Below are 23,980 nucleotides of genomic sequence, written 5' to 3' on the forward strand. Positions count from 1 at the left end.
CTTAGTCAGCTTTCTCAGGAAAGACCACATTGCAAACCACTTGCCATATTTTCCTTGAGACTACTTTCACTTTCATACAGTGGGAGACATGAAGCTCCCTAGGGACCTAAACACAGGAACGGAGATGGAGATCGACATCAATGCGCTTTTCACTGCAGTTCTGGTGCATTTTTCAACCGCAAAAGCCAAAGCAGAAATTCTCCAAAGAGCCGTTTCTTCTATTTAAAAAAATTCCCTCATCTCTAGTGTAAAATCATCAGAGCGGCTGCTGCTCAAAAGGTTTGGTCTCCAAAAGATGGTGCATAGGGGTTTCAGGGCGAGCAAGGACGGAACGCAATGGTGCTGAGCTCGGCATTGCTTTGTCTCCAACTGAGCTTATACTTGTCTCCAGGGCCAATCCAATCTCTGGAGACATTTGTAAGCTCAATGGGAGACAGTGGAGGGAAAATAAAATATACTTACCACTTCCTGAGGTCTCAGCCTAGTCACCACTCTCAGAGGTCACAGTGGTGGTCGGGAAAGTAGGCAACAAGCTGACAACTATACATGGAAAGGAAAAAGAGAAAGAAAACCAGGCATAGGCGCTTTGTGTGATACCTCAATACACCAGAAATAAGAGAATGGTGAAAAGGTGCTCACCTGAAAGCCACTTGGGCTTTGTGCATATCAACCCTGTCTGGGGTACAAGTCCGAATCAAAAGTCTGTTTAGCATCTGTCCACTGGATGGGGACCCAATCCCTTATTGGACTGCCTATCTTACTATACCAAGAACAGAGATGCTCCCAAAAATTATGGGGCCCCTGGAAACAATAAATGGATGAGCAGGAAAAACAAGTAATATGTTACTCTAGGTCAGCGCTGTCCACAAAGGAGAGGTTGCCAAGAAGCTTAAATTAAAAGAATTTATAAACAAAAATAAGCGCAGCAGTGCTGATTTTTTGTTAATAAATTCTTTTAATTCAAGCTTCTTGGCAACCTCTCCTTTGTGGACAGAACTATACATGGAGACAAAGAGGCCAAGCAGCAAAAGAAAGCAAATCTGCTAATGCAAAGCATCGTCTTACAAAAGTTTAGGTGATAGGAATACTCCCTTAATTCTACATTTTCACTTTGTTATTGCAAATCATTTAAGAGAAAGTATTGGAAGATCTGGTAAAGGTGTCCATACCTATGGGAAACACAATTGAAGGGGCCCCCCATGCTCCTCAAATAAGAAGAGACCACTATCCTTATAGTACAGGATAGGTCTCGGAGGTCTGTTTTTTGAATTAGGGACCAGGAGCTGAATTCAAGTTGTAACTCTCAGGAAAATCCAGTAATAATTGGGGGGGGGGGGGGGGGGGGGCATTGAAGGATGAGTTGATTGAATAGACAGACATTTATACGGCAGACATTATATCACACTTATACACTATCATATACATTCACGTACATGAAAATAATTGAATACAGAACATAACATAATAGAAGATGCAATAAGGGAAAACTTTATTGGAATTTGTCTTTTTCAAACAAAGTGTAAGGCTATGTTCCGACTCTAGGAACATATCGGGGGAATGCGCCTGTTTCATTTAAAAGAAGGTGGCTGATAATGATCATGATCTTTATTAGGGGCCGTCTACTTAACCAAATATCCGCATCCCCCATCCCCCCCCCCATTTGTTCCCGAACATAACCTATAATCTCTATATTAATTTTAACTACAATTTTAAACTACAAGAAAGTTCCTACAAGAAAAGAACATTACATGACTACATCTTCAGCACTAATCTTCTATCATTTCCCAAATAGACTGTTCGAGATGACTCGTTTCCGCTGTGGAGTTCTCAAGATTTTCTCTAAATAAAGAGAAAGAGAAATTTATTTAAAAAAATCACTTACTGTAAGTCTAATTCTATGTAACCATGTGACTAAAGGAGCCCATACACCTTATGGCTATGTTCACACTGCGTACTAATCCGTACGCATTTCGTACGGCGCCGTACATGTGCGGCTGAAACTACGGGCGTGTGAATATCCGATGTGCGGCCGGATGCGTACGCAATGTGTACGCAATGCGTACGCAATGCGAACGTACGCCTGTACTCTACTTACGCTTCCTGAGCCCCCTACGAAGCGATCTGACAGCGGTCTTTTACTTGGAAATCTTCGCCTAGCCCCGGACACCCCACAGAACCTTTTGGATCGGCATAGAAGAGTGGAAAAATGAAGAAATCACCACTACGTACGGATTCGCTACCGGCGTAAGTTACAGCCTTCCGGAAGGAAACAATGGTCTGGTTCATTTCTTACGGCGCCGCATACGATCCGGGTGTACATTCGTACTAAGTGTGAACTGTGCGGCCGGGATCGTATACTTTGCATTGTACGCGAACTACGTAAGTTTCCGGCCGCATATTCACGGAGCGCACTACGGCCGGAAGCTTACGTAGTGTGAACCTAGCCTTTAATGTTATATTTGAAAGCATATAGGCTATGTTCACACATTTTTTTTTTTTTTTTAGGTGAAAAAAAGTCAGTTTTCTGATAAATCAGACCATAAAGAATTTTCATGATCATTATTTACATCTATAATTTAAAAAAAAAAGTTTGAAATGTGTGAATATAGCCTCTTATAAGTGGGGGTTACACAGTAATACATATATATATATATATATATATATATATATATATATATATATATATATACCGCAACCTAATTTGTGAAGACTATATATCAATGGGGTTGTAGTACTCACCCATTACATATGATGCCATGAACCCTTTCTTCTGAATAGAGCCATCGCTAACAAAGTGCAGCTTCAGGATGTTGGTTGTAGATTTAATTACAGGGACATTTTTTTTCTCTCCACATAATGGGGCGTACTTGGTAGTCCCACTCTGCATTTCTAAATAGTCATACTTGCAAGAAGGACTACTCTCCGTATCAAAATCACGAATGGTCAGGACAATCTGTAACAATTGGAAGCATACATGATATTGTAAGACTTTAAGAATTTTCTAGAGCTCTTTCCCTGAACGATTAAGTATTTCCCAATATTCACATTATGAACAGAAAAAGTAAAACTTATCCCCATCCCCCAATATGTTACTTGGATCAGCATGGCAATGTATACAGTATACACAGGATATTGTATACAGGATATAACCTAAAGTTGAAAGCTGAAATACTTTAGTTTTGTTTACTTACCCTGTATCCAACAGGAACGGTGATTGTGTAGTCACAGTCCAAATTTGGGGTATAGTTATTGGGATAACCAGGGGAAGTCACTGTGCCATTGGGTGTATTGAATGCTTTTCCACATCGCGCTGTAGGGAGAAAATGTAACGTTATAAAGAAAAAAAGAAAAGGTCTCAAAGAAATATTTAAACACTAATAATAAGATACGTATAATACCATTTTCCTCCCTTTAACACTATGTTCACACACAGTAAAATAAAAGCAAAATACGACAGTAAAATAGGTACAGTATAAAACACGGACGTATTTTGAATCTAAAAATGTGTTACATTAAAGTAAATGGAAAATGTCTATCCAAGAAACAGGAATCTTTTAAGATCTCCTACCTAAATCTCTCCTTACTATCTCTCTCTCTCTCTCTCTCTCGATCTCGTTTTCTCTCTCTTCATCACTATTGACTTTTTATGTTATAATGATAAAAGTACATTTTGAGCAGGGTCGGTGGGCCTCCCCGCCGCTGAGCCGGCTAAATATCTGTGACTTACCTTTATATATACCTCTGTACAAAAATATGTTTATACATGTTCCTTTTACTATGTAAGCTGACGGCTTACATATTGATGAGCAAAAATGGTAAAATTGATATCGAAATTCAGTTCTACATTTTTTAAAGATTTTTTTAAAGCTGGAGTCGGAGACGGTACATCTTTTTCCGACTCCGACTCCAGCCAAAAATAGCTCCGACACTGATTCCGGCCAAAACTAGCTCCAACTCCGACTCCACAGCCCTGGTGGTACACCACTTGTAACCAGTCTCTGCTCGGATATATACACCATTAACAACACCCCTCTGATATCTATCCTTCAGCCAACCACAAATCCACTGAACTATCCAGGGATTAAGTCCAATTTTCACTAAGTTCCCTTTTATCTCTTTTTGATCAACTGTATCAAAGGCTTTGCTGAAGTCCAGATACACCACCTTCATCCAGCACTTTTCTGACATAGTTAAAGAAATCAATGAGTTTATTCTGACATGATCTGCCCATAGTAAAGCCATGCTGGTTTGGAACCATGTTTGTAGGTGATGAATTATCATCTTTCTGTTTCATACATATTTTGTGTTTTGCTTTTATTTTAATGTGGGTAAAGATAGTCCAAAACTTAAAAGTATTTTGTTCTCCTTATCCATTCATGGCTCAGATTTTTTTCTTGTAACTATAGGGCAGTACAAAGAAAACCAGATGATTTGGAGCTGTGAATCAGAGCAATAGCATGCTGAACCCAATGTAGGTTTTCCAGCAATATTCAACAGAGGGAGTCCAACCATTGAAAGTGCTGGTCCAACCATTGAAGGTGCTGGTATGTTTGCTGGAGGGTTGTAGACACCGTGTGGCCTATTAATCATTCGCGCATTAATTCTTCCGTTAGTGCACTCTTCGCGTGCTGTGGAAAAATCTCTGGTCCATGCAGAAATCATCATTAGGAGCATGGACCTTTATAAATATTGCACTATTTTTGTACTTTCTTGGCTTAAAAATGGCTAAAAAACTATGCCAGGGTTTGATTGGAGTACTGCTGCGTTATATATTTACCGCAAAATAAAAAAAAAATTCTAAATGATCAATCCAGCAAAAAAAAGTAGCTAATGTACCTGCTCCAAGCGAAATATTTTTTTTTTTTTAAATGGTGCAGCCGGTGTAAACTGCTCAAAAGTAGCAAAACAATTCATAAACAATGCGTAAAATGTTACTCCCTGTGCAAAAAAAATGGTACTAGTAGAATAGAGGGTGAAACAAAAAATGTGTTCAACAAGTAAAAATATTGTCTGTTGTTTGCAAATAATTGTCATGAACATAATTTTGACGTCCATGCACACAACTAGAGATGAGCGAACCGGCCGAGGTTCAGGTTCGTATGAACCTAAACTCGTGGCTTCTGATTCCCGCTGTCTGCCTGGTCCATTAAAAGGGTGGATACAGCCTGAGGACTGCCTGGAAAACTGGGATACAGCCTATCCGGCTGTATCCCAGTTTTCCAGGCGATCCTAAAGGTTGTATCCACCCTCTCCACGGAGTGGGCCGACAGCGGGAATCAGAAGCCTATAGGTCAGGTTCATACGAACCCTAACCTCGGCCAGTTTGCTCATCTCTACACACAGCGTCCGTTATTTAAAACTTCAATCACAATTTGGAAATAACGGACGTTATTTTAAAAAGAAAAAGTGGACATCTTCAATTTTTTTTTTATACATAGCTTGACTATCATGTGGACAAGGTCGCATGAATAATTGTTGAACTGTTTGTGCAGTCCTTTACTTCTATCGTAGTTTGGCGATGTTCCCACAACATTGTTTCTTGTCCGTTTATAATTTTTTTTTAAAAGACGTTTTTTTAAATGAAATTCTAGAATTACAAGAGCTAGAATGTAATACTGTACCTGTGCTGTATAAAGCTTTGAAGCCCTTCCCAGCAATACTGCGATCACTGGAAAACTCAAGCAGTAGCTGGTTAGTAGATGAACTAACAGGAGGAATCAACTCAGTCCCACAGGTTCTATCCAGCAGTAGGGGATAATCCTTAGTGGGACCATCATAAATCCTAATATAATCTGATTTACAACCAGGAGATGACTGGACATCAAAGTCAACAAAGTTCAATGCAACCTATCAAAGAAATATCAGCATTATTAAACAGCAATATAAAATGTCAAATTGTATTACAGTTTTTCAAAATTGTGACTTGGTTTAAGAGCATTGCTTTGGTTTAAGAGCTCCCTGTATTGGGTGGGAGCGTGAGTTGGGGAGGTGCATGGTCTGCATAGCGGGGTTTACAGCCCTGTACTGTGACCCAGGAAGTCTCCCTCACCTTCCAAATCAGAGCAGATCCACTTCAGGTTGGGGCTACATCAGGGGACAGGACAGTGGAGGTGGAGGTAATCTCTTTATAGCTGTAACCCCTCTCTCCTCGGACAGAGAGTGCTGCTATACTGTGCCCACATATGTCCTGTTCATTCCTTTATGCTCTCTGCAGTCTCTGCCAGTCCTGATTGGTCCATGCTGAGCACACACCCCTTACCCATTGCTGTCATGTGACCATACAGACCTCTGACAGCAGCCCTCCTTCTCTAATCTATCCTGTTGTAATACGCTACTACATTATGAGGATCTACAGTTCCATCCTCTATCTACAAACTGCGGCTGTTTTTCAGGTTTATGCACTTACTATACATTATACTCCATATGCTTATTGCTATACTGTAAAGTAACTTATAATATCACATATTCAGCTGTTTATAAATGTTTGTTTTATTTGTTTTACATGTTATTCAGAATGAAAAAAAATCATTATTTTTGGAATGTGGAACCAATTGGCTGCATATCAATGATTTCTTATGGAAAAATTTGCTTTGGTGGATTTGGATTACAAGTACGGTCCCGGAACGAATTATGCTCCTAATCCAAGGCACCACTGTATTGTGATAGCTAATGTAGAAATTTAGGAAATATCGATATAGATGTGAAGAATATTAAAGAGGTTATACATTTTTATTATTTGTAATTTAAATGGTTTACTTGTTCCTTTTGGCCCTATCCTCTTACCCTAAAGTTTATAGCTCATTGCCTAGGTTACTGACCTCCTCGCTTGCTCCTCATTCCTCGATCGCTGCCGGCACTATTACACATGCCAACAGATAGCGGTGGTGGGCTCCCTAGACAATCTTAACATTGCACAGGGAGCCCATAGGGTAAGCACTGAGCGAAAGCAGCAGATCATTTCTATCTTAAGCCCTTATTACATGGGGCGACAAGAGGGAGCAAGCGAGACCCGACCTGTCAGGCCGGCACTCGCTTGCTCCTCGTTCCCCGCTCACTGCATGTCGGCGGGTCACATTGGCAGCGAGTGGGTAAGAGCCGGTGGGGCGCGGGGAGCTGCGAGGGGGCTGCCCCCGTGATTGCTAGATCGTCTGGGCAGCCCATAGGAGACAGCACACATCACTCAAAGAAATGTTAAAAATTTATGTTAATCATGTTTGTTTGGGTGGTTTTTTTTTGTTATTGGATCAAGAAGAAATAAAAACAGATTTTTTTACATTTCATTGAATAGTGTGCGCTTTAAACACAATATCCAGCTTTTTCTTCTTTTTGTTTGAGACAACAATCAGCTGACATTGTGCATGTCTTCTATTACACAAAATGATTATCGTCCATAACGGTCGGTATCGGCCAGATATGGAAGATGATCGCTTTGTGTAATAGTGCCTTTAGTTGTTTGTCTTTCAACAGGTTGAAAGATACCGACAAACAGCGATCAGCCGACATCGTTCATGTCGCCTGATCGTTGTCTTCTATTACACCAAGTGATTATTGGCTATAATTGTCCAAATACAGGCGATAATCTCTTTTTGTAGTAGGGCCTTGAAGGGGTACTCCGGGCCGGGGGGTATTTTTGAGAATCGCCGGGGAGGGGGTGGAAATTGAAGCCGGAGGTCACTTACCTCCCCCGATCGCACCGCCCTGTACTCCCGTCCCGCGGCCACTTCCTGGTGAGAGCTGCGGCATGAGACATGACGTCTCAAGGCAGCTCTGCCATTCAGGGGCCAAGGCGGGACTTCGCTACAGCCACTGATTGGCAGAGCTGCCTTCAGACATCACGTCTCATGCGGCAGCTCTCACTAGGAAGCGGCCATAAGACGGGAGTACCGGGTGGCGCGATCCGGGCACCGACACTGGAATGGGGGAGGTAAGTGACCTCCGGCTACAATTTCCACCCCCTCCCCGGCGATCCTCAAAAATACCCCCCGGCCCAGAGTACCCCTTTAAGTCTCCCTTTCAAATCACAGACGTCTCCAGGGCTTGTGAATTGTCCTTAGAGGCAGTTGTGATCTTAGTGGAAGCCACAGAAACGAAGAGCTGATTCAGCGCAGCATTGTCGCATTCCACCATCACCAACCCAACCCCCCCTCCTGGGCCCCTAAACCAAACAAGGAAGTGCTGGGCTGAATCAGGGCAGGTTAGTTACCCCTATAGGATCATTGGGAGTTCAACCATTGGGCACCCGCCAATCCCAAGACCGGAAGTCATGTGTCCTCCAAATGAGTTCTAGCCCTCTGTTCATTCAACATAGAGCTTCCCAATATTGTTGTAAATCATTACATTTATACTTCGGCGTCTTTATTACTTTACCTGCCCTGATGGTATTCTTATAAGCCAAACACAGTTTACATTATGTGGGTAGGCTGATGGGTAGTTGGCTGAGGTCAGATTTCCATTTTTTTCATTAAGTAAATTTGAGCAGACATCTAAAAGAGAAAATAAATTAAATCAATAACCAATTTTTACATGTGGAAAATGATTTTCTGACATGATTCAACAGTGTAGACGTGATCTTGGATGCAAGTTGTTAACCCCTTAGTAACCGCCAATATGCCTTTTTATGGTGGCAACTAATGGCCGATCCATACGGGATTGGAATAAGTAAATGTTTCGCTTGTGCGCCGGCATCTTGGGAGATCGGCTGTCAGTATGACAGGAGGATTCTCTGCTCTGGATACTTTAACTTATTACATGCCGCTGTCAAATCCTGACTGCAATATGCAATGGGTTTTGATGGGGTGATGTGGTTATAGTTAGTCATCAGAAGTCCAGTGGGGAGGTCTGGCCTTTGATCAGTCTTCATGGCAGGCAAGGGGCCTTCTGAAGGACGCCAGACCTGCCATGTATATGCCACTAAATAGCACTGTATAGATTGCCTGTCAGCAAAATGCTGACATATACATCACACTGCACTAGTAGCCACCGCTAGCAGTGGTAGTGCAGTATATTGTAACGGTAATCAGCAGATTACTAGTTAATGTACACTAGTGTACAGTAAGGATATGTTCACGCTGAGTAACAGGCGTAATTCCGGTCTGCCTCAGTGTCACACAGTGTCTCCATGGGATGGCTTGTGCGCCTCCGCCACGTGTCAATTCTTTGGGTGGAGATTGGTGGGAGTGGAGGTGTCCGAGCCATCCCATAGAGACAGTGAGGCAGGCAAGATTTTTGCAGTGGACAGCCGCGTCGCAGAATTCCACCGCTTATACCCAGTGTAAACATACCCTAATCCTGCCTCCAAATACCATCCCCCTCCCCCTAAAAGTATAATGATCTTTTATTTCCCATTCAAAATGAATTGTTACATAAAACATAATCAAAAAACTATACATGTTTGGTATCAATATATCTGTAAGGACCCCTGCTGTACAGTTATTCCATTATTTATCTAGCATGGTGCACAATGTAAAAAAAATATTGTGGGAAATCAGTGCCAGAATCCCTGTATTTTGTCAATCTGCCTCAGAAAAAAACATCATAAAAGAGATCAAAAAGTCATATATGGTATCAATAACAACTATTAATCTTTCCCTCAAAAAATTAAGCCCACACCTAGTTCCGTGAACAGAAAAATAAGTAAACTCTGAATCTTGGAATGTGGTAACAGTTTTTGTAGTTTTTTCCTAGAAAATAGTTTCTGTTGTTCCAAAGTGGTAATAATTAAAAAAAAAAGATGTAAATTTTACATCGCTGTAAAAGTAATGACCCAGTATATATTGATTATGTTATTGTTACCACACATAACATAAGTTTATTATTAAAAATAAATCAATTACCTTTTTTCATTACCCTCCCCCCTCAAAAAGGGGTAATAAAAGTTAATCATACACTTACATGAATCCCAAAATGAGACCGATAAAAACTAAAAATTTTTACCCCAGAAAACAAGCCATGTGGGCAAAAAGAAGGTTGCTTGACCACTAAGGGTGAAATTAGGCTGGTCACTAAGGGGTTAAAACTGCAAACCTTCCGGAACTTACTGCATTGATACAAACGGTTGATCTTAGCCACATCTAGAGGGCTTAGTCCATCCCTTTGTCCAATTGGGACGTTTGGGTCAGGTTTGGGCAAGATGGTGGGTTGTCCTGAGGTGTTAGTGAATGCATACCTGTCAGATACAAGAGACGATAAAGATGAAAATGTGGAAGTGTTTAGATTTTTATATTAGCTTTAATCTTTCCACTAAGCAATTATTATTTCTTTTGCTAAAAAAATAAATAAAAAATAAAAAAATACTTACTTGTCATAATGCATCACTGATCCGTAGTCATACTTCAGACCAAGATTATTGGTATTTGCTTTGTTAAAATCTCCAAGGTGATCTTAAAAAATTAGATGTTTTTATTAGACTGGATATTGATAACATTAAACATGCAAAGCATGAAGGAATGAGAAGGGCAGATGTGGGAACACAAATGCAGCACTCCATGTCCAGGGAAAGAGGTTACAGCTATGAAGAGATTACCTCCACAGTCCTGTCCCCTGATGTGAGCCCCAGCCTGAATTAGATCTGCTATGATTTAAAAGGTGAGGGAGACTTCCTGGGTCAGAGTACAGGGCTGTAGACCACACTATTCAGACTATGCCCCTCCCCGCTATGCCCCCTCACCACCCAGTACAGGGAGCTATTAAACCAAGGTGATGCCCTTAAACCAAGTTACAATTTAGAAAAGCTGTGAGCTCTTCTTGCAAAACGCTCTTAATCCAAGTTACACTTAAACCAAGGTACACTATATATATATATATATATATATATATATATATATATATATATATATATATATAGCTGAGCACCATGGAGTGATCTAAGGGATCAATTATGACAGAGACAGAGTACACTAAAATCACCTTGTTGCCACTTTAAAGAGGATGTACCTCTTTAACCTGACACAGGGATAGAATGGCGCTATCACGGGGAAGCCGTTGTCGTGGTCCGTTTTTCGATTCGCAGCCCGGTTCCCGTGTACGGCGCCATTCTATTCAAAGTTACCGGCCGGTGCTCAAGCACTGGAGGTAGGCGGGCCCGCCCCCAGTGGGAGGGAATTCCCTCCCCTGTATGATGCGGCTCAATTGATTCTAACGGAGGGGAATTCCCTCCCACTGGGGCTGGCCGGCCTACCTCCAGTGCTTGAGCACCGGCTGGTAACCGTGCATAGAATGGCGCTGTACACAAGAATTGGGCCGTGGTTCAAAAAATTGACCACGGCATCGGCTTCCCCGTGGCGTCGTCGTTCTATCCCTGTGTCAGGTTAAAGAGGACGTACCTGGTGATACATCCTCTTTAAATGTTGAACCTCATAAAAAATATTTCTTCTTTTTTTTTTATTTTAAACAGTGGGTACACTATGTATGTATTCACAGTCAGGACATTACCTTCTGGGATATTCTGGTACATGATGGTGACATAGTCATCCCGGTCACTCCTCATGTGTTCATGATAGAAACCCAGGGCATGGTTCAGCTCATGTTGTATAATTCCTCTATAAATACAACCAGTTGGACTTAACCCAACCAGCTGACCTCCACCTACTCGTCCCAAAGATGCTACACACCTAAATAGAGAGAAAACCACACTTCATTATAATGTCCTATCAAGGGTATATTCACACTGAAGTAATGCAACAGAGGACAGCTAGATTAATACTTGCAATGAACTCATTAAAGGAGAAGGCCGGTGGGTGGCAAAAAATCGCAGAGCCAAGTCCCACTTCTGGACCCCACTGGCTGTCTTCTTAGCTCTTCTTCTGTTACGTCACGACCCAGTTGATGGATGCCGTGCTCAGCCAGTCAGTCAATGGGGCGGGTCACCACTACAGTCACTGATTGACTGAGCGGGCTAAATCCTACCCGTCTGTGTCATCGAACCCGGGTCATGACTAGTGATGAGCAAACACCCAGATGTTCAGTTCGGATCCCGAACACGAACATTGAAAAAAATGATTGTGATCAGATTGTGTTCGTCGAACATTCACAAACAAATAACAGTAGAAGTGTGCATTTTGGTCTATGGTCTATGGTCTAGTGCAAGGCGTACAATACGCATTTGCTTACGTTCAAATGTGTTCGAAAATTATCGTTATAACCATTCCGATCATTGAACAAATTGTTTGTGATCAGCAAACACGGACAATTAGCATGATGTTCTTATGAACATACGAACATTTACTAACATGTTTGCTCATCACTTGTCATGACGTACCTGGAAGCCAGAAGAAGATGACAGCCAGCGGGGTCTGGGAGCTCGGTGATGTAAGGTGGACACTGGGAGCGTAATGTATTTTTTAATCTCCCCCCACCCCCTGCCTGTAATAATTTTTATTGTAGTGAAACATAATAGGAAATTCCTGATATTTTTCTTTATATCGCATATGGCAGAATGGGTCAATTTCATAAATTGAATATTTTTTTTCCCAGCTCAGGGCAATACGGTTCTCATTGAAGAGACATGCTGGGTCTGGCTTGCAAAAACGATTATTCTTATAGATATAAGAGCAAGTAAAAAAAAAATACATAAATAAATATTCCTGGGAGATGCCCCCAGTTTACATGATGGAGGTGACTAAGATACAGAATACTAAGGAATGTTTATGCGCATGTCTGCCTTTCATCAGAGTTAGTGACCTTTTATATTACACGATCTTTGACTGTCCACGGCCACAAACGATTGTCAATTAGTATTTTTGCGTATTTGATTTCCCAGGGGGCAATGTTCCTAGATTCACTGACTGTGGGAAACATGTTATGGTGTTGTTGCAGTGTTTTGGTTGATCTCTCTGAGGTCAACCATCATTCTCTTGAACCAATCTTTTTTTATTTAATAATGTTTTTATTGTTTTCATATAAAATACTTTAAAATCACTGAAATACTTTAAAAGCACCATTAACAAAGACAACCATATATATATATATATATATATATATATATATATATATATATATCCCCCCTCCCTCCCTGTTAGACAGAAATACACTCCCATAAACAACACAATTAACTTCCTGATGCAGTATACTTCGCACCAATATGAGCTAATCCAAATAATTCTTCATCCCTTCACCACCCCTCCTATAACTATACTAATTACATTAATGACTACCATATACCTATAGCCGGTCCAGCCCCAACTTCCTGATGCATTATACTTCGCGGGGCGCCAATATGACCTAATCCAAATAATTTTTCATCCCTTCACCACCCCTCCTATTACTATACTAATTACATTAATGACTACCATATACCTATAGCCGGTCCTGCCCCATAGCCCCCCCCCCCCCCCGAAAGCCCAGGCCACAGGCCGGAGCCGACCCCTCAGCCGACCCAACTCCACCACACAACACAAACTAAATAAACAAATAAAGAAAGAAAGAAAGAAAGAAAGAAAGAAAGAAAGAAAGAAAGAAAGAAAGAAAAAAAAGTAAAATAAATCATTAAACAAAAAACAAAAATTAACTATATAGATACATGTATAGATGCATATACAAGTAGATACACACATAAATACACGTGCATCTTCCTATACACAAATAAACCAGAAAAAATAAACAAATTACCACCCCCTTTGACCTTCCTCCCTACATATCCTTTCATTCATCCATTCTGTTGTCTTCACACCACCCGCACCCCTTTCAAGGGCACGACTGATGTCCAGAACTAATTGCAATCAAGCCAGAGAGGATACGCAGAGCTCCATTCATCAGAACCCGTGGACCCCCTCTTGCCCCTCCCAGGGCGATTCCCCCTGCCCATATATCATGGACAGGGAGCCGCCCCACAAGAAACACAAACCTCAATCTATCGAACTTATTATAGAAGCTAAGTTATGTCAGAGGACAATGGCCAAAAGGGGGGTACACACAAACACAAAAAAAAAAATGGGAACTACAAAATGGGACTAAAAAATAAAATCATATTCTGAAACTATGTGACACTTGTCGCAGTCCGCCATGACGCCGGCACCCCCCTGCCCCAGCCCCCCAGCGGGCGGGAGAAGCAGGACCACCACCCCTCCAAAACTATAATATTCCCTCAGAGAGAAAATCCCGTTTTGGGAAGGAGAATACAACCACTTATATCAGGTATTTAGCTTTATCTTCCCAATATACCTCCTGTAGTTGTACCAACCCTCCTCAACTTTAGGGGAGTATATTCTGTCTAAACCCCTCCCCCTATCCCCTATCTGCTGGGGGTTCCCTTGAACCAATCTTAAAGGAGCCCGCATTGTTAAACTTACCCCTGTGCAGCCATAATGTTGAGGAAGTTGTCCTCTGTTGTCCGATTCACAAACCTTATACAGGTAAGTGATTGATATTCCTCCATGGAAGTCTTAAACAAGTTTCGCTGCAAATCACCTGGGGAGGGGGGAGGAGGAATATAAAAGAATATTATATGATAGAGTCATTGTTAAAGAGATAGCATGGCCACACTATGTATAGAAAGCAGAATATACTTACTGTAATTAAAAGCAAAAGCATAAGGCACATTGACTGTCCCACTGGCAGATTTAGGCCACAAGCATTGTGTACATTTTATAGCACTGCGATCAGGTGGTATCAGTATGTCACCTTCCCGTACGGCCAGAGTGATGTCTAAAGGAAGAGGATAGTGATTTAGATTTGTTATTTACATGATTGAGTCTTAGAGTCCCCATACATCTTTGACTTTAGCTCATGGCATGTTCAGCCAAAAATATAAGGTGTATGTGGTTCTTCTAAATGAGCCTCAAGAGATGATGTCAGCAGTAATAGGGTTCAAGAGAATGGAAAGTCACTGCCTGACCTCTTTGTTCAGGAAGAGATAAGCCGCAGAGCTCTTTGGCTGTAGCTTACCACTCCCCATAGTGAACACATGGATGATGGGGCCATACCAAACGTTCCCATGTTTGGGGAGGACGGGCGGGGGTGGGAGAGGTAACTGATGGCTGAAAGGTTATTCGGCCATCAGTTATGGCAGGTGTATGACCACCTTTACAGTCTCATGGACAACACAGAAAGGCAAATAAATAGTTAAAGGCAAACCAATGGTTTAAACTACCATGTTTCCCAATACTGTAATACTTTCTGTTGCATTCTGTGCGTAACATTTTAACCCATTAAAGATATAGTCAGGTTGGGCCTTATAGGGGTTATCCAGTGCTACAAAAAACATGGCCACTTTCTTTCTGAGACAACACGACTCTTGTTTACAGTTCAGGTGCGGTTTGCAATTAAGCTCCATTCACTTCAATAGAACTAAGCAGCAAAAACCCGCCCAAGCCGGAGACAAGAGTGGGGCTGTCTCTGGAAGAAAGTGGCCATGTTTTTGTAGCACTGGATAACCCCCTTAAAGCCCCCCTCCCACACACAGCCTTCTTATTTCTTCATTATCAGACAAATTTGTGAAGACTGATTGCTGTGTCTATTATTAACTATGGACAGGGGAGGGAGATGAGTAAGCAGGAAGAGCAGACAAGCAGCCTGTGCAGTTTGGAGACTGGGCACATAAAGTCACAGTGCTCAGTGCTGGTCTGGAAACTTGGTGAGGTAAGATGTTTTAGGGTGCTGTGCTGTGCTGCCTCCTATAAACTGACTGTTTCCCTCGTTTCCTTGGTCCCTCACCCTCTCGACCCCTCTATAGATCATAATGGACAAGGAAAACCTGCTTCTTCTGAAATGAGGAGGGGAGGCTGCAAAACAGCTTTTTGAGTACAAAAGGAAACTCTTTTGCCTAATAAAACCTATTATAGAGTTTCTTAAAATCACAATGCCCAAAAGTCACACTGCCTGTTTTTTGTTTTTGTTTTAATTTTTCCAAACAGAAACCAATCACAGCTTGTGTTTCATATTTTCTGGTTCTGGTACAAAAAAACTATATTTTGGTCAAAAAAAAAAAAACCTACAACAACAACTAGACAGCGTTCTTTTAAACATCCTTTCAAGGGACAAAATATAGAAAAATGTAAACAAAAAATGTGATAGGTTAACCAGGCACATTTCTTGACTGTTTAAATGAGTCTCCCATTGCATTTTGGTGCTTGCTTAACACTAGGGTTAAAGGCTGAGCATTGGCCAGAAGCAGGGACACCTGTATTTGACAGGAGTCCTTGCTTCTGTTTTTGCTTCATCATAAATAAATCAAGCAACAAAAAATAGAACTAATCTGATTTATTACTTATCAATTCACACATCTCTTTGTTACCTTTATTCGCCTTAAGTATTTGGCTGAAGATTCCTTGAGGTTCTTCTATATCATCACCATCTACAACTGAAAGAATGTATCTAATAAGATAATAGTATGTAACATTTGTATCTTCAATCATTAAAGGGGTTTTCCAACTTAAAACTAACTTGTCCCCTATCCACAGGATTAGGGACAGGTAAAAGATCACAGGGGGTCCAAACTTTGCATCCCTGGTGATCTCCAGAAAAGCCCACAGCCCATACACGCAGCCCACGGCCCGTACATGCAGCTCTATTCATTCTCTATGGAGCTGTTGGAGAGAGAGCTAAGTACATCACTTTGCTCTTTCCGGTAGCTCCATAGAGAAATAATAGAGCCGCGGGTCATGGTTCGTACTCTGGGCTCTATTCAAAACGGAGGTCGGACCCCCCCATGATCTCTTATTTCCTATCCTGGGGATAAAGGACAAGTTAGTTTTTTTTTTAAAAAAAACCCTCTTTAACGTTGCATGTGAAGAGGGTTACTTTTTTATAACTTTAAATCTATTATCATATAACATATACGTACTCTAAATATTAAGGAATGTACACCTCAAATCGTTGGATACATTATCACTTAGAGATAAGATAATCCACAGTAGAAATAGAAAATTTGGATGGCAGAAAAAGACCACCAGGCCCTTGAAGTCTATTATTATACTATTACTGTAATATAGATATATGTTTTTCCCAGATACGTACATTACCTTACCTTAGGTTATATTCACACTGGGGAATATAGGCGGAGAGCTCCGCCGCAGAATCCTGCCTGCCTCAGTGTCTCTATGGGATGGCTCGCCCGCCTCCGATCCCATTGCCTTCCACTAAAAGAATTGACATATGAATTCTTTGAGCAGAAAGCAATGGAAGAGAAGGCATGTGAACCCTTCTATAGAGAAACTGGTAGACACTGAGGCAGGTGGCATTCCGCGGTGGGGAGCTCCGCCGCGGCATTCCGCCTATATTATTTAGTGTGAACCCTTATAGGTAAAATATGGCGGCACCATTGTATAGAATTAATTTTACTACAATCTATTTCTGTTGGTATGACAGATGTTACAGTCATCTCCCTCTAGGCCTGAGTCGATTCTTGCTGTCTGTACAGATGGAGAACTGCATTCTACAGCTCAGGTTATAGAGCATCTAGTTGTAAATCCTTTGTATTGGACGTTACAAGCATTGACATTATTCTGTTATTACGAATTCTTCTTTTCTTTTTACCTGGACCCGACTTCTCAACCTTCTTGATCGCATGTAATATGTTTTCTGTTGAAAGAAATAAGAAGTATATGAATAAGAATTTCTAGCACGCCATTCAACCTTTTGTGTGTAGTATTAGAATAAGTGTAATATTACTGAATAAGTGGCTGCTCTAGATGATATAGTGTAGTTGTAGTGTTTCTGCTGCTTCACACCGTAGTAGACAATTACTAGATTTATATACCAATGTTCTTCATAATAAGGTCATTATTGGTGATCATCTACATGATGATCAAAGCAGTAGTGTAGCTACTATGACAGACCAAGCAGCTGCTATGGGCCCTGGCAAAGTGTGGTCTGCCATCATGGTACGCCACTCTCAAAGCCCCTCCCCCATCACTACAGCACCAGTGCACCAGGTATCATCCCGGGAGGTGACAACAACCCCGTTAATCTCAGCACTCTCCTGTCTGGTAGAGTGTTCCTGCATTCTTATTGCCTTCCTGGCACATGAGTGACGTCACTTGTTTGGCGGGACCTGTCAGAACAATGGAATGCTTTGCGGGCCAATTTAGTGCAGAGTTCAGTGACAGGGATGTCACGCCACTGACAGCACCCCCTTGCCCCCCAACCCCTCCGGACAGCTTGGGGGGTTTACCAGATTCATGGGGCCCTATACAGATTTTTGCTATGGGGCCCCATCAATCCTAGCTACCCTCCTGGATCAAAGACTATAGCTCTGCTTCTCATCCAGTGGTTTGGTTGCCACATATGGATATTTGGGTCTTCATTTATGCTTCTCTATATTTCTATTATCTAGCTATTAATATGTTACTATATGGCCCCAAGCTCGGTTTCCAGAGTTACTTTTATGGCCAAAAACATACTTTGTAAATCCTAGGCATGAGGGCAGTCCTTAGCCGCTTAGTAGTCATCACTGGCAAATACACCTCTCTGTGAGCGTCAGCATATAGGAGCCTCCAGCATCACAGAGGGGTGATGCTGCCAAGAAGGAGTGTATGTTGAGGAGGTTCCCCGCCAGCAGTGACTAGTTAGCAGCGGAGGGCGGCCCACCTGAATACATAAGTAGGATTTACAAAGTAGGTTTTCGGCCCATATAAGTAACGCTCATAGCAATTACCTATATCCTTGGAAACAGTGCTCGGGCCATATAGTAATGTTTTTATACGGTAGCTGCATGGGTGATTTTATAATGACTGGTTCCCTTTAAAGGGAACCAATCAGCCCAATTGGGCTGATATGGTTCCCAGGAGCTCTGTATAAAGCTCCTGCAGCAACCATAGGACGCAGTGGCCACGGCTGCTGCAGAAACTTTATACCGGAGAAAAACAAGTTTTATTCCCCGGGCGCATGACAGGCAGAGGCGGGCAGGTAGTCAACTGGGCGTCTCCACTCCCGTGTCTAGTCCCTGCTCTCTTCCTGTCAGCATGCTCGGAGGGATGATTGACAGGCAGAGAGGGCAGTAATGGACCAGTACGTGCCGCGGCTGCTGCATTAGACTTATACAGTGCTCCTTGGAACCATATCAGCCCAATTGGGCTGATTGGTCCTTTAAAGTAGAATTAAAAATATATTTTTATTATAGAATCCATGTTTGGAGTTTAGTGAGGTAGTTTATGTTTTATAGTTTTCTTGACATTTTTATTTATTTACCAGATCACCAGAATTAACCTTAATAGTAATATATAAATATAGATGTTCCAAACTATAGGAATTATAGCTTACTCTTATATATGAAAAGTTTACTAGTGCAGCAATTACAAAACCAGCTCTTATATCAGACACTTTAAAAGAACAAAAGCTATTTTGGTGCATGTTCACACATGGCAGATATGCGGAAGATTTGTTGTTTGATTTCCACAAGAAGTGTACCTTCAAAAGAAAAATCAACAAATCATCAGCTTATCCACCATGTGTAAACGCTTGTACATGCAAAGAAAAAAACACACAAACGGCGCTGCATGTGCAGGTCAAAACACACTTTGGAGAAACATGCATATGTGTGCAAATGCACACTCACCTGAGTGGGTCGTACACAATTAGGCACGACTCTAATAAGCGCTCTGGATCAACGGGGGATGCTGCCTTCCACCTTCCGATTCTCCAAAGTGGATCCTCGGTGTCAATCACAATAGTGGTAAACGGAAGAGGTTGCTGGGATTTGTCTGGCGCAACCACCCCTATTGGAAAACACCAGCCACTTTCCCCTGTAACTTCTCTGAATGAAGAGAACTCCTGGCACTGGTGTGAGGTCAAATTCAGGCTTTTATTTGATGCAACGCGTTTCGAGGGTGCAATCCCCTCTTCATCAGGCATCCTGATGCCTGATGAAGAGGGGATTGCACCCTCGAAACGCGTTGCATCAAATAAAAGCCTGAATTTGACCTCACACCAGTGCCAGGAGTTCTCTTCATTCAGAGAAGTTACAGAGGAACGTGGCTGGTGTTTTCCAATAGGGGTGGTTGCGCCAGACAAATCCCACCAACCTCTTCCGTTAACCACTAATGTGTAAACGCTTGTTTTTCCCACTTGTGCAGAAATCAATAGTTCAGGCGCTTTTAAGAAACTCTGTAATAGCTTATTAAGCAACAGAGTTTCCTTATGTACTCAAAAAGCTTTTTTGCAGCCTCCCCTCTCACTTATCTGTATCCATTATGGTCTATGGAGAGGGGAGGGGTCAATGGGGTTGAGGGAGCAGGAAGAGGAGACAAGCAGCTCCTGTATAGCAGAGAGCACAACACAACATCCTGCAATCTTATCTTACCATGTTCCCATACCAGCACTGATCAGTCTGACCTATGAATCCAGCGTTTTATGTATCTAGGCACACAGGGGAACATTTATCAAGACTGAGGTATCAGTACGCCAGTCTTAAATAAAGCCCCACCAACTTTTCCCCAGGCAGATTTACAAGTACAAAAAAACAATCAGACACTTGATAAAAAGACGGACCAATCTCGAAACACGTTGCGTCGCTGGCAAAATTATTTTAATAAATGTTGTGCTATTTTATATCACTACTACCTATTGGACCTGTGCCTGTTTTACCTGCCTTGGAGTGGAGGAGGTTACAGATTTATTAAGTGGCCCATGCCTCTTATTACAGCTGGCTGGCCCTGCGCCAAGCACAGGCATTGCCGAATAATCTACACCTGATCTGAAGCAGTTATAGATTTTTGCCTGGTTGACGCCTGTTTCCAGACATAAACCTTCATAAATCATGCCTCCTCCCCACCTTGTTGTGCCCCCCACCCTCTCATCAGAGGAACGAGGGATAAGGCTGATATACGCCACATCAAAGGGAGCGTCAGGGGGCATGATAATAAGTCCCCCCCCCCCAGTCTCCAAACTACACAGGCTTGTTCACTCTTCACAGGCTCTTCCTACGGACTCATCCCCCTTGGCCCCTCCCCCATCCATAGGTTATAATGGACACACTTCACTTTGCTCCTCTGTAATGAAGACGACTTTGCCTGATAATGAGCAGATAAAAAGTGAGGCTGCAAAACAGCGCTTTGAGTACAGAAGGAAACTCTTTTGCTTAATAACACCTACAGTTTCTTAAAATCGCTTTTCATATAAATTTCTGCAAAAAAAAAAAAAGAAGACAAGACTTTAAGAAGAAAGTGCTCTTACCATATTCTTTATTGCCAGGTATAGAAAGCTGTAGAAGATATGTGTGATAATTACTAACACTTCAATGTATGTACAGCAGATACAGATATAACAGATAATGTGGTATATGACACATGTAACTACTTCCCAACAAAACACAACAATCACTGAGCTCAGGGAGATCAGTGAAAAAAATTTAATTGGGTACTAAACTAGATAATTCCACAAAATATACCAATAATGTAAGGAATACATTAGTGGTATGTAAGTGGTAGTAGCAGTTAGTTATATCCACATTAGGCTAGGTTCACACTGCATTTTTGCAATCCGTTTTTTTCATCCGTAGCTGACACTACTTTTGTGTCCGTTAAAAAAACGGATCTGTTTTGATCTGCCTTTTTTACAATGGAAGTCAATGGACAAACGGATCAAAATGGATGCACACTAATGCATCCGTTTTTTCCATCCGTTTTTCATCTGTCTTTTGCAAAAAACGGATGAAAAAAATGCAGAATGCAAAAACTCAGTGTGAACCTAGCCTTACACAACTATTGTAAAGTCCTTTATAGGACTATAACAAATAATTTAAAAAATCTGGCATACAGGATTGTACAGTGCAGCCAGTGCAACAGTCTAGTGGCGGTGACAGTGTATAGGCTGTTGTATAAACTACTTGAACTAAAGTCCCTTTTAGGACTAGAAAAAAACAACCACAAAAAAAAGCTAGTAAAGCACCTTAATAGCTGGGATGACGGCCGTGCTCCACAATGAGCACCACACCACTGCCTCTCGTCTTGCACCCAGCCCTCTCACCCACAATTGTTTAGAGGCTTATAACCAGCTCTCGTCCACAATTTGTTAGAGGGTCACTACCAGCTCTCATCCCCAAAATGTTTTAGAGGGTCATAACCCTCTCTTATCTACAAATTTAATGAGGGTTACAGCTGGCTCTCATCCACAATCATAATGAAGGTCACAACCAACTCTTATCTATCAGGTTCACAAATGCCTTTTATCTACTATTATAACGAGGGTCATAACAAGCTCTGAAAATTATAAGGTGGGCCACAACATTTTTATGGGGTCACTACCAGGCTCTCTCCCTCAATTATAAGAAGGTTTGCCACCAAGCTCTCGCACATTTTTTTTTTTTTTTTTACAGCGTGTGCATGAGGCCTTCCTTTATGTGTAATGAAGGGTGATGGGATTCCCTCTTTACTTTCAATTTTTGTCAGCCCTTGCACTTGGCTTGCATTGGCTTGATGAGTCTGTGGGTGTAGTTTGAGTTCACCCATGTCTAGGGCATATATATTGTTGTCAGAGGTGAACTAAAGTGAGAGGTGGCCAACTTTTCAGGTGTGTATGAGGATTATTTTTTTCCTACAACTAAATGTACAGGAAAGAGTGTTTTCTAACTTTTCCCCCACTTTACATTGGACTATCTTAGGGTGGGTGCGCAGTATTGTCAGACTGTAAAAGTGTCCCAATTCAGGGCCCTTGGAGCCTTTAGTGCATCCATGCATGCTCCCCTTGCCGTCCTGAGGTTTTCAGGTGCACCAGACACCCTCCTCTCTGCCGAATAGGTGGCCCCTATTGACTTTAATAGAATTCCTTACTCAAATCGAACACTCGAGATTTGGAAAATACTTAACTTGAGTAACTCACCTATCACCCATCCCTAGTGAATATGTTACTGCTATCTTACCTGTCGGGCTGGGGACAGAGGTACGCTTGTTACAGGTCCCAATGCAACGAACAGGAGCAGGAGGTGGATCTTCTCATCCATGTTGTTGAGATTCCTCTACAATATATAGAACGATTTGCTGCTTCCCTGGATGAATGCCTAACTGGATGTCAGGTAAACCTTATATACCTGTAAAGGATACAAATCCGTCCAATCACAAAGCAGAAATAATAAAATCTGTAATGGTCAAAAGAAACGCCTGTGGCAGATATATGGCTGTAACAGATATATCATTATCTGACCTCATGAAGTCAGCATGGAGATGTCCTGAATTTCATAATCCTTTTTGGTCAACTAATTTAACTTTCTATGACAAATTAATAATGTTGTGTATAGGAGAAAACCAAGCTATTATTATTGTCATTATTTAATTTTATACTTATGTAAATGTACAATTTAACCCCCCCCCCCCCCCCAAAATAAAAAAATAAGAAACACATTTTTCTTATGGAAATCCATTCCCTCCACTCCACTGCCCCTTTGAATCAATGGGGGGGGGGGGGGGATTTATGTTATATAACTGTCTATTTGATGAAAATTTTTAAATGAAATTTACCCGCTTCTCTCCGATCATTTTCTGGTGACCAATAATCGGCATAAAAAGAAGTCTAATTACTCTTTTCTTATTATCGGAGATCTTAGTCAATTCTGGTCCCAATCAAATCTGATAACCAAAGATTGTTCCTGATTACATGTAAGAAAAATCTTGGATTTTCATCATTTCCCATTTCCCCTTAAAGCAAATGTACCAGCAGTACATCGCTTTTCTGTCTGTACCATGAATAGAACGGCACTAGCATGGGGATGCCGGTGCTGTGGTCCTTTTTTTGAACTGTGGCTCTGTTCCCACGCACGGCACCAGTCTATTGCCATGCAGCGGCCCAGCCAGAAGCACTGGAGCTCGGCCTGCCCACTCCCAATGTGAGGAAACCCCCTCCCCTCTATGACGCAGCTCCCTTGATTCTAATGGAGCCACTTCATAGAGGGTAGGGGGTTTCCCCCAACTTGGGGGTGGCCAGCCTGTCTCCAGGCCAGGCTTGGTAATAGATCGGCGCCACAGTTCAAAAAAAAGATTGCGGCTCTGGTATCCCCGTGCTAGTGTCGGTCTATTTAGGGTAAAAACAGAGAAGCGTAGTACCATTGGTACATTTG

At 41.8% G+C, this 23,980-nt stretch overlaps 1 protein-coding gene across 1 annotated transcript in view; it reads right to left on the reverse strand.

Annotated features, from left to right (window-relative positions):
- Window positions 1-256: 256 nt before the first annotated feature.
- LOC138770460 (embryonic protein UVS.2-like) overlaps window positions 257-23,980 on the reverse strand; it is a 29,816-nt gene continuing 6,092 nt past the window's right edge. Inside the window, exons 2-14 of the mRNA XM_069949563.1 lie at window positions 17,470-17,514; window positions 16,229-16,294; window positions 14,506-14,640; window positions 14,286-14,403; window positions 11,431-11,609; window positions 10,298-10,379; window positions 10,038-10,165; window positions 8,368-8,483; window positions 5,622-5,847; window positions 3,192-3,310; window positions 2,740-2,953; window positions 490-540; window positions 257-405 (exon numbers count right to left, since the gene is read on the reverse strand). Of these exons, the coding sequence (XP_069805664.1) occupies window positions 257-405; window positions 490-540; window positions 2,740-2,953; window positions 3,192-3,310; window positions 5,622-5,847; window positions 8,368-8,483; window positions 10,038-10,165; window positions 10,298-10,379; window positions 11,431-11,609; window positions 14,286-14,403; window positions 14,506-14,640; window positions 16,229-16,294; window positions 17,470-17,514 (1,628 nt within the window). The remainder of the gene's footprint in view (window positions 406-489; window positions 541-2,739; window positions 2,954-3,191; window positions 3,311-5,621; window positions 5,848-8,367; window positions 8,484-10,037; window positions 10,166-10,297; window positions 10,380-11,430; window positions 11,610-14,285; window positions 14,404-14,505; window positions 14,641-16,228; window positions 16,295-17,469; window positions 17,515-23,980) is intronic.

This window comes from Dendropsophus ebraccatus, chromosome 13, assembly GCF_027789765.1.
Source record: "Dendropsophus ebraccatus isolate aDenEbr1 chromosome 13, aDenEbr1.pat, whole genome shotgun sequence".
Classification (NCBI taxonomy): Eukaryota; Metazoa; Chordata; class Amphibia; order Anura; family Hylidae; genus Dendropsophus; species Dendropsophus ebraccatus.